Genomic DNA, 10014 nt, shown 5'->3' on the forward strand with positions numbered 1-10014 from the left:
AAAAAAAAAAAAAAAAAAAGGAGAGAGAGCGAGCGAGCGAGCACTAGCGGAGCCTGGGAGGCGGGGGGAGGGAGAGGGAGAGAGCAAGTGAGCGCGAGCGCACTAGTGGAGCCTGGGGGTGTAGGGTACAGCGCCTGTACAGAGATATTCAGTTCCACCGCGCGCAAATGCGCCCAGTAAGGGGGCTCAGGTCTTTTGCATCTTTATTTTTCTCATTGTTTCAATTTTGATTTCTTCCACACCTCCCTTCCTTTTCCAAAGGGCTTTAAAGTAGAGGGCAGCTGAGATCAACTCCATTTACCCGGGTGCAACAAAAGCGCGACACCCCGCTTACAGCACATTGCAAATGCGCCCCCCACCTTTATGCTGGATTACGAACCGCCCATTTGCCCGAGTGGTTAAATACACGAAGTCAGGTGTCTGCAAGGGCCTGGTTCCCTGCGTGTACGCGCCCCGCCACACCAGTGGGGTGACAGCCGAGTCACGTCTGGTCCGAGTTTCCTAAAAGGTCTGCCCATTCTGAGGCAGGGCTACTGCTCAGGAGAAGTGGAGGGTGATGGCGAGGGCCAGGGGCACCGACTCGGCAACAGGACGGTCAGGGATGTGCGTATATGCGTGCCTGGCGGAAACACGTGTGTCATGGTAGACCTCGGGTCCGACGACCCTGACTCCCCCGACTCCCACACGGACACATTGAAGCCGAGTCGTCGAAGAAGCGGGAGACTTCCGGAATCCGCTATGAATCAGGGGCACAGTTCAGGGAGCCCGCGCTCCAAGCAGGTCTTCAGTGAGGCCTTCTGAGGCTAACAGGGATGGGGGTTGGGAGTATACAGTACAGAGTCAAACATCTCAGCCGCCCCCTCCACCGAGCCCACACCGACCCGCCCTTGGTGCCTCAGCCAATCCTCAATCCTGTAGGCACAAGCCCCACCTTCCTGGAAAGCTGCACTCTTGAAAGGCTGATCCACGCCCCGATAGACAATTGCGTAGGGTCCGCCCTGCCCTGCAAACCCCGCCCCATGTAGGTTTTCCAAAGCACCAAGCCCTGCCCTTGGGGACACGCCCCTCCCACGCGTTGCCTCTCCTTCCCCCTCCCTCTGGCACCACCCAGGCACAAGTCCCGCCTCGTACCTGGAGTAAGGGGGCGGAGGTGCGTCGTGAACCCCAGAGGCTGCTAAAGCCTGCTCATAGGTGGGAAGGCCTGGGGGCAAGGGTGGAGATTGAGGCGTCAGAGGACTCAGGGGGATAATGAGCCCGGTTCTGGGGACAGAAAAAGTGTGGTTAGTATTAAAACCTACATTGTAGTTGGAGACAAGGGGGTCAGTGGTTAGGACACTTGCTGAGGACCCAGGTTCCAATTCCAGCACCCACATGGCTTATCTGTAACTCCAGGCCTGGAGGAGCAGACACCCCCTTCTGACCTTTGATGGCACTAGACACATAAAAGAAAGCTATAAAAGAAATGAGTAAAAAGAAACCTACAAGACTTACAGAGGTGGAAGGGAGATGGCCCAGAAAAGTGCCCCAAAGGACACGCTGATGGACATGGACAGGTAGACATAGAAATGAACCTGAATGTACACGTTCATCCACAGAAACACAGGTGGACAGACAACAGGAACAGACAAGAGAAAGCTCAGGAGGTCCACACAGACACAAACACAACACAGAAACATTTAGTCCCCAAATCTCCCAACTCCAGGCTTTGTGGCAAGGTCTCCCAGGCTGGCTTCAAAACTTCCAACAATCCTTCTACCCAACTTCCCAAGCACTGGGCTTGCATGTGTGAGCTGTCATGCTCAGCTTCCAAACCCATTCTCTTTACATCTCATTTTGATATTTAAATTGCAGTTATATATTCTGTGTGTGTGTACATATACCCACACACACAGAGGACAACACAAAGGAGTGTGTCTCCTTTCACTATGTGGGTCCCTATGTGGTTGTCAAGTTTGGGAGCAAACTCCTTTACCCACTAAGCCATCTTGATGGGCCTTCCCCTACCTGGGACCCAGGACATCCTACATCCAGTCCCTTCATGAGTGGCCTTTACACAGGCATTCCACAAACGATCTACACCCTCACCTTTCTTTCTACATTTTACTTGAGAAGGCTCCTCCCTAAGTTACTCAGGCTAGCCTTGACTTCTCATTATAGTGAAGCGGTCCTGAACATTTTGGATCCTCCTGCCTCTGCCTCCCAGATGCTGGGAGCTACCACCATGAGGCACCCTATGAGACTCTGCTGGCCTGAAATACAGAGACTACTCCCAGCTCATACAAACACTTGCTGTGACTTGTACCCATGGGACAGACCACACCACAGGCAGCTATGGATCACAGCCTGCACAGCCCCATCAGTTACCTTTTTGTTTGTTTGTTTTTCAAAACAGGATTTCTCTGTGTAGCCCTGGATGCCCTGGAACTTGCTCTGTAGACCAGGCTGGCCTCCAACTCAAAGAAAGATCTACCAGCCTCTGCCTCCTGAGTGTTGGGATCAAAGGCATGTGCCACCACACCTGCCTGCCAGTTGCAGGTTGTTTTGTTTTTGTTTTTTCTTTTTTTTTGGTTTTTTGAGACCACTGTGTAGCCCTGACTATCCTGGAACTCACTCTGTAGACCAGGCTGACCTCGAACTCAGAAATCTGCCTGCCTCTCCCTCCCAAATGCTGGAAAAGGTGTGTGCCACCACCGCCCGGCGCCAGTTGCAGTTTTATCAACAGTGATGACTTCACTGAAACCTGGCACTCAAATGACTGACAGGTATCAACTGCAAAAAAGAACCAGTGTGTGCTGAGCCGACCAACAGGAATGGCAGCCTGACTCTCCATAGGCTGTGGCTCCAGGCGCTTCATCACTGGTCTCCTGCCCCAAGCTTTAGTCTTGCTCCTCAGATCAAGCTGTCTCCCTTCCACTTTCCTCCCCTTCCTCTCCTGTATCCCCCTCCTCCTGGAAGACCCCTTACTCTTGCAGACAGGACTCTTGGCCCCTGAGGTGGCGCCTTCGATAATGCAGATACCAAAAGGCTCCCAAGCCAGCCAACACGATGAGGAGGATCCCTGAAGTCAGTCCCACTGCCAGGCCAGCAACATCCACCCGTCCACGCCCTGTGGGTAGAGGGTACCATTGATTCAGTAATACCACCTCCTCCAACATTTCGATCCCTTTCCCTAAAGGCATGGGCTGAGAAGCAAGGCAGTTCTGAGGCACCTTCTGGCTCTTGTGGCTTCAGACAATGAACATAACTGCTTTCTCAGAGCCTGTTTCCTGTGCTGCAGAATGGGATCATGACCCAATGCTGAGCAGAGAAGGAAGAGACAAACATGCATCTTCTACTTATAATCTGAATTCTGGGGGCTGAAGAGATGGCTCAGCGGTTGAGAGCACTGACTGCTCTTCTGAAGAGTCCTGAGTTCAAATCCCAGCAACCACATGATGGCTCACAACTATCTGTTATGGGATTGGATGCCCTCTTCTGGTGTATCTGAAGGTTGGACAGTGTACTCGCATACATGAAATAAATTAATTTAAAAAAAAAAGGATAGAAAGACTTCACTTTACAATGGGTAAATTGGGGGACACCCTGAAATACTGAGGTGTCGAACTTACCTGAAGCCATGCCTAAGATACAGACACTTTCAACAAGACATCAACATCCTATCTGCAATCTGTTTTTGTTCATCTTGGCTCTTTTTATTTTTAAATAATTTTATGTATTTTTTTTTGTCACGTTGGAGATTGAACCTCCAGGGTTTTTTTTGTTGCTTTTGGTTTTTTGAAACAGGGTTTCTCTATGTAGCTCAGGATGTCCTTCTGGAACTCACTATGTAGACCAGGCTGGTCTTGTACTCCAAGTGCCTCTGAGTGATGGAATTAAAGGTATGGGCCATCATGGCCCAGCCAGAAATCCTTTTTCAAATACCTTTATTTTTATTTTATGTGTATGGGCAATTTGCTTGTCTATGTGTCTTTGCACCACATTCATGAATGTTATCCACAAAGGCTAGAAAAGAGAGGTGGCATTCCAGGACAGCCAGGGCTACACAGAGAAACCCTGTCTCGAAAAACCAAAAAAAAAAAAAAGAGAGAGAGGTGGCTGTAACTTTCCTAGAACTGAAGATTTAGAGATGAGATTAACCATGTATGTCACCACTGGCCCAGGGAACACCTAGCTTTAAAAAGAGGTTTATATTATTTTATGTATATGTGCACAACATTCATGCCTGGTGCAATGAGCGGTCAGAAGAAGATGTTGGATCCCCCGGAACTGGAGTTGATGATTGTTACCACTATGGTGGTGCTGGTGCTGGGACCTGAACCCACGTCCTCAACAGACAAGAACAGAAAGTGCTCTTAACCCCCCCAAGTCATCTCTCCAGCCTCCTATTGATTTCCTAAAATATTTGTGTTGTTATTTTATTTTTATCTGTGTGTACATGCAGGGGAAGTAGGTACACATGTGTGTGAATGCCTGCAGAGGTCAAAGGAAGACATTGGATTTTCTGGATCTGCTAAAATTAGTTGTGAGCAGCACCCAACCAGCGTCCTGGGAGCCAACCAAGCTCCAGTGTCCAGTGTTCTGCAACTGCAGCAAGCACTCTTAAGTGCTGCGCCATCTCTCTAGCCCTTACTGCTTTTTTTAAAAAAAAATAATGGGGCTGGAGAGATGGCTCAGTGGTTAAGAGCACTGACTGCTCTTCCAGAGGTCCTGAGTTCAAATCCCAGCAGCCACATGGTGGCCCACAACCATCTGTAATGAGATCTGATGCCCTCTTCTGGTGTGTCTAAAGACAGCAACAGTGTACTTATATATAATAAATAAATAAATAAATCTTTAAACAAAAAGATACCTGTGTGTATGTGTAATAACCACAATTCAACCTTAAATGTATTCCCCCAGGGGCACATTTTTTTTTGTTAATTTCTATTTAATTTTTTTTTTTTTTTTTTTTGGTTTTTTTCGAGACAGGGTTTCTCTGTATAGCCCTGGCTGTCCTGGAACTCACTCTGGAGACCAGGCTGGCCTCGAACTCAGAAATCCGCCTGCCTCTGCCTCCCAAGTGCTGGGATTAAAGGCGTGCGCCACCACCGCCCGGCTTATTTAATTATTTTTATGTGCACATCCATGTGCACCTGTGGGGGGGGTACCTGGGTGCCACATGTATGTAGAGGACAGAGGACAACCTCTGGAAGTCAGTTCTCTCCTTCTACCACGTGGTGTCTGGGGACTGAACTCAGATCCTCAGGCATCGCCTGCTGAGCTATCTCACTGGCTTGCCTCATTAGGCCTGAGCTCACACAGATTTAAGGAGGCTGGTTAGCCAGTGAGTCCCGTGGCCCCTTCCTTCTGACTCTCCTCTCAAACAGTTAGACTTGAGGGTACACTAGCATGCCCAGCTTCTTCCTGTAGATTCTGGGGATCAAACTCAGGTTCTCCGGATGCACAGCGAGCACTCTACCATCTGAGACATCGCTCCAGCTCTCGGTTTTGTTTTATTGAGACAGGAGTCTCAAGCTGACCTCAGACTTGACATGTAGCAGAGCCTGGCCTTGAACTCACAGTATTTCTGCTTCAGCTTTTGCAAGGCCTCTTGCAAGGCCAAGGTCAGTGCCATCAGATCTGGCTACCTGCCACCCCCACCCCCCATCCCTGCTTTGAGCTTGCAGTGAAGAGGCGGGTCTACCCAAATCTGGCAGATTTCAGGTGATCCAAGGAGCCACTAGGTCTTGCTAAGATTGTCGAAAAGGAGCTATCTCCCCTAGCAACCAGTTTCACTGTGAGGACTCTAGTGCAGACCTAGGGCCCGTTGCTAAGGTGCATCCACCCCTAGCAACCAAGCCATGAGGGGGTGGGGCAGCTGGTGCCCAGAGGGGGGTCCTCCAGCTGGGCAGGAGGCCCTGGTCCTCCAGCTAGGTACAGTTGCTAGGGAGAAGGCCTCCTTAGCAACTAGGCTGGCTGTGGCTGGCAATGGAGCTGTGGGGGAGGGGAAGGCAGCCAGGTAGTGTTTCTGGCTTCCTCTGTCTGGCCTGGCCAGGGTCCTGTTGCTAAGGAGCAGCCCCCCTTAGCAACAAAGCTCAAGCCAAGATGAGGGCTTTAGAACTCAGAGGAGGGGCTAGGGTGGGCAAACTGGACAGGTGAGAATGGCCAGGCTTCTTGCCTTAGCTCTGTTGCTAGGTAACAGCCCAGTAGCAACCAAGATGCTTGTAAGGGGCTGGAGCTCTGGACTCTAAAGACGGGCCCTAGGTGAGTTTGTCCCTCTGACAATAACTCTTTCTATCATCTGCTCACCCACATGTCCCCCTCCTGGGGACTTGGGGGTCCTCCTATGAATGTGAACACAGTGTGCTGGGTTTCACAGACAAGGGCCATAGTGAAAACAGAAGAGACAACACCTTGTCAGTCATCTCTGAACAGCATGCAATTGTGGAGGGGTACTGCAAGTGTGGAGGGGATATTGGATTGAACTCCAGGGCTAAAGGCTGCTTTCCCAACACAGGACAAGAGGGCTGAGTGTCACTCACCTCCCTTGCCATTGTACGAATAGCTTTCCCAGAAGCGTTCCTAGGATTAAAGAAGAGAAGGAAAAGATAGCAACTAAACATGAAGAGTCATGCCCCCCACCCCACCAGTCCACCCTGATATCTGAGACCCCAGGGAGGTGAAGAGGGAGCTGAAAGCTGGAGGCCTATGAGCCTTAACACCTAGAGAAGGCAGACAGGCCTTTGATGCCAGGGTCCTCTGAGGCCCTCACCGTCAGTGTGTTGTCCTCAAAGTACTCCCGGGCCTCCTCCCAGGAGCACCTCTCCTCCAGACACTCCCGTTCCAGGTTCCCAGGGGTCAGCAACTCCAGGTCCCAGTGGTTAGCACGAGGAACACGCCTGTGGCCAACTAAGAAACTCTGGGCCTCTGGGGGATCCAGGAAGATGTCAAGAACTAAGGACACCAGAGTCAAAAGCAGAGTCCTTAGGATGGAGGACAAAGAAGACAAAGAACTATGGGGTTCTAGGGGTGTGAGCCAGGCCTGGAAAACCCTGAGCAAGATGGGCCAGAGTTTTCACCATTGGGTATGGAAGAGGAAGACTGGAGTCTGGAACTCTATTTCTGAAGCAAGGGTTGGCCATGTGGCTCTGAGGGAAGAAGCTGAGGCATAGGCCCTGGGATCTGAGGGAGAAGGGTTGGGTCCAGGAATCCAGGAAGTATTCTGGCTAGGGGAAGGCAGAAATTAAACCTCTGTAAGGCTCTTCCCCAGACACTCACCTTGGTTTTGCTCTCTATGAGGTAAGGGGTCCAGGCAGGTGGCCAATCCCATATAGACTAAGAGCAGGGAAGGATGGCTCCTCATATTGTGTGGACTCCCAGATGACAAATGCCTCAGCAGAGTTATGAAGCCAGGACTCCCTGCCCAGACTCTGCCAGCATGAATAAAGATAAAAGCAAGTACTCAACCTGTATCCCATGCCAGACACCATGGGTCTTTATCAACTCTACTTAATTTTCAACCCAATCCTATTACTCCTGACATTTTACAGGTAAGGAGCGTGTTACCAGGTGGTAAAGTTACTTGCCTATTGTACCAGGTATTGGAATGTCAGAGGAGGACTTTGGAGGTGGTAGTCCTCTCCCAATGATGAGCACACAGTTGCTAAGGCTCTCTTTTTCTATACCTAGCACCTACCACAAATCTGACAACACACAGTAGGCATTTAAACAGGCTCATCATCAATCCTGGTCCCTTCCAACCAAGCAGGTTACATTCCAAGTCAACCTCCCTTTGCTTGTTGCCTCATCGAGCCTCAGAGATCAAAGACTACACGACAGATCAGGTCCTATATTTCTAGGTCTTGAAGGCTTGAGGGGACAGAGCCCCAGGGATCCACAACCTAGAGCTTGGGTCCCAAGTTTCTAGATCCCAATAATGTGGGGAATCAGGACACCAGATCCCCTGCCCACAAGTTTCTCTGGGAGCATTCATTCACTCACCTGGCCAGGGCTGGGAGCCCTGCCTCTCTTCTTTAATGAAGACTCTCTGGGTCAGCAGTAGCCAGCTGTGCAAAGGGGTAGGCAAGAGGAGAGGGGAGGGGAGAGGTAGGAGGGGAACTACACCTCGGTTACTAGGCCCGATCCGGCTACTGGCAGGGGGCGGGGCTACTGATTACCTTCTTTGGGAGGGACTCAGGTAAGGGACAAAGTACTTAAAGGGACCATAGGATCAAGGTCTTCAGTGCCACCACCCCACATAGAAGAAATATGGCTTTCCTACACTATGGAGGGACCTAGGGGCTTTATTAGAGTTTTCCCTCCTTTCCAGCCCGAGTCTCTCTCTACAGACGACTTGCTTGGCACAGCCAGGAAAATAAATCTTAGGTCTCAAGAGATCTACAAACTGGTGGGAACGGAATTCTTTGGATCCTAGAATAACTGGGCGGTACCACAATAAATCTGTTTCCAGAGGGTAACTTGAACAGTTTAGCCTCGTGATCTTTGATCATTGCTTTTTCTATAATAGGGGAAAGAGTTCCCACTTAATCCTCTCTTAAGATGCAACGGGGAAAAAAAAGTATATATTTGGGGAACTGGATATCAGACTCTTCGGGTGACGGAGTTAGTCCCCAAACTCAAACTTGAATAGATTCAAAGCAACTGCCCCACTCTGGCTAATGCCTAAAACAGGCTAAAGTGTCTCCGAATTTCAAGCCACTTTCGCTCACCGGAACCTTCGAGTTGTCACTCACGTTTCCGGGGGGATGAAAGAGAAGAAGAAAGCACTTACCAAGCCAGGAGAAGCGCCTCCGCAAATAGGGGCAGAGTTATTTCCGGTTTCCTACTGTCGGGCGGAAGTGGGAGGAGTGGAGTTTAAAAACAGTACTCTTTTCCGGTTCGGGACACAGTTGAAGCAACGACAAGTCGGCTAGCGGTTCTTGAGGTAAGCTGCAGGCGGTGAGGGGTCGCGTCGCTAAGTTCCCTTCTTGTGGGAGATATCTGGGGTTCTGAGGGACGTAGGATAAGGTTTCGCACTCCGAATCCCTGTCAATCATTAACAGCGCTCTTGAACGCCTAGGTTGGAAAAAAGGAACTACATTTCCCAGGATGCCCTGTCGTGTCTCCCTCATCCTGACTGGTTGTAGAAAATGTAGTTCCGCAGTAGAGGAGTGATCTGGCCAAGTGCTGGGAGGGAATTTGGGATTCCCTGGATTAGTGAGAGTTGAGGTGGGATTCCTTAATCTATTTCAGTTTTCTAGACAGTAGTGAGGAGAGTAATGAGCAGTACTGGCTTGGGCCCTTGAATGATCCTTGAAGCAAGTAAAAATATTTTATTCTACTTGAGACAGAATCTCAGTATGTAGCCCTTGCTGTTCTAGAACTCGCTATGTAGTTAGCCTCAAACTCACAGAGATCCGCCAACCTCTGCCGCCCAAGTATTGAGATTAGAAGTGTGCACCACCACACCTATCGCCCCATTGTTCATTTTTGTTTTTTGTTTGTTTGTCTGGTTGGTTGGCTTTTCGATACAGGGTTCTCTGTGTATCCCTGACTGTCCTAGAACTCACTCTGTTGACCAGGCTGGCCTCGAACTCAGAAATCCGCCTGCCTCTGTCTTCCAAATGCTGGGATTAAAGGCGTGCACCACCACTGCCTGGCTTTTTTTTTTTTTCCCCCGTTTTTTCTTTTTAAGACAAGGTTTCTCATTGTGGCAGCCCTGGCTGTAGACCTGTCACTTTGTAGACCGGGCCTGCCTCTTGCCTCTGCCTCCTGATTGCTGGGATTAACAGAGTGTGCCACTACCCCAGCGATTATTTTCTTTTTTTGAGATAAGGTGGCATGTAGTCCAGGCTGCCTCAGATTTCACTATATATTTCTGTAAAGGGATTAAGATTTACTTAAAGTGGTGAGGGGAGAAGGAGGTGAGTGGGATTAGGGTGCATGACGTAAATTCACAAAGAGCCAATAAAAAGTTTTTTAGGCTGGGAAGTGGTGGCGCATGCCTTTTAGGCAGAGGCAGTTCGTTCGAGGCCA

General features: G+C 49.9%; 2 protein-coding genes across 8 annotated transcripts in view; one reads left to right on the forward strand and one right to left on the reverse strand.

The window, feature by feature from the left end:
• Positions 1-186: 186 nt before the first annotated feature.
• Prrg2 (proline rich and Gla domain 2) lies at positions 187-9034 on the reverse strand. Of its 3 annotated transcripts, none has more exons than XM_031386529.1 (8): positions 8771-9034; positions 7981-8045; positions 7258-7409; positions 6752-6933; positions 6522-6561; positions 2965-3106; positions 1132-1260; positions 187-803 (listed from the first exon to the last, which is right to left on the reverse strand). In XM_031386529.1, the coding sequence occupies exons 3-8, from the start codon at positions 7340-7342 to the stop codon at positions 785-787; spliced, it is 597 nt and encodes a 198-aa protein (XP_031242389.1). In that variant the 5' UTR covers positions 7343-7409; positions 7981-8045; positions 8771-9034; the 3' UTR covers positions 187-784. The 3 variants fall into 3 exon arrangements, with proteins under 3 accessions (XP_031242389.1, XP_031242390.1, XP_031242388.1); XM_031386530.1 differs by lacking the exon at positions 8771-9034 and adding an exon at positions 8709-8741; XM_031386528.1 differs by lacking the exon at positions 8771-9034 and having other exon boundaries at positions 7981-8663.
• Positions 6138-10014, forward strand: part of Nosip (nitric oxide synthase interacting protein) — a 15724-nt gene continuing 11847 nt past the window's right edge. Inside the window, exon 1 of one of the 5 annotated variants that reach the window (XM_031386526.1) lies at positions 6138-6243. The gene's annotated coding sequence lies outside the window, so the exon portion shown is untranslated. Of the gene's footprint in view, positions 6244-8796; positions 8924-10014 lie in introns of those variants that run through there. The other 4 variants (XM_031386523.1, XM_031386527.1, XM_031386525.1 and 1 more) reach the window with 4 other exon arrangements.

The sequence above is a fragment of the Mastomys coucha genome, unplaced genomic scaffold (genome assembly GCF_008632895.1).
Source record: "Mastomys coucha isolate ucsf_1 unplaced genomic scaffold, UCSF_Mcou_1 pScaffold21, whole genome shotgun sequence".
Lineage (NCBI taxonomy): Eukaryota > Metazoa > Chordata > Mammalia > Rodentia > Muridae > Mastomys > Mastomys coucha.

Excerpts from the sequence above, each read along its gene's own strand:
- Prrg2 (XM_031386529.1), bottom strand. The coding sequence starts at position 7,342 with ATGAGGAGCCATCCTTCCCTGCTCTTAGTCTATATGGGATTGGCCACC. Across the intron at positions 3,107-6,521 it reads TTCGTACAATGGCAAGGGAG|GGCGTGGACGGGTGGATGTT; the intron begins GTGAGTGACACT and ends CTCTACCCACAG. Across the intron at positions 1,261-2,964 it reads CAAGAGTCCTGTCTGCAAGA|AACCGGGCTCATTATCCCCC; the intron begins GTAAGGGGTCTT and ends TTCTGTCCCCAG.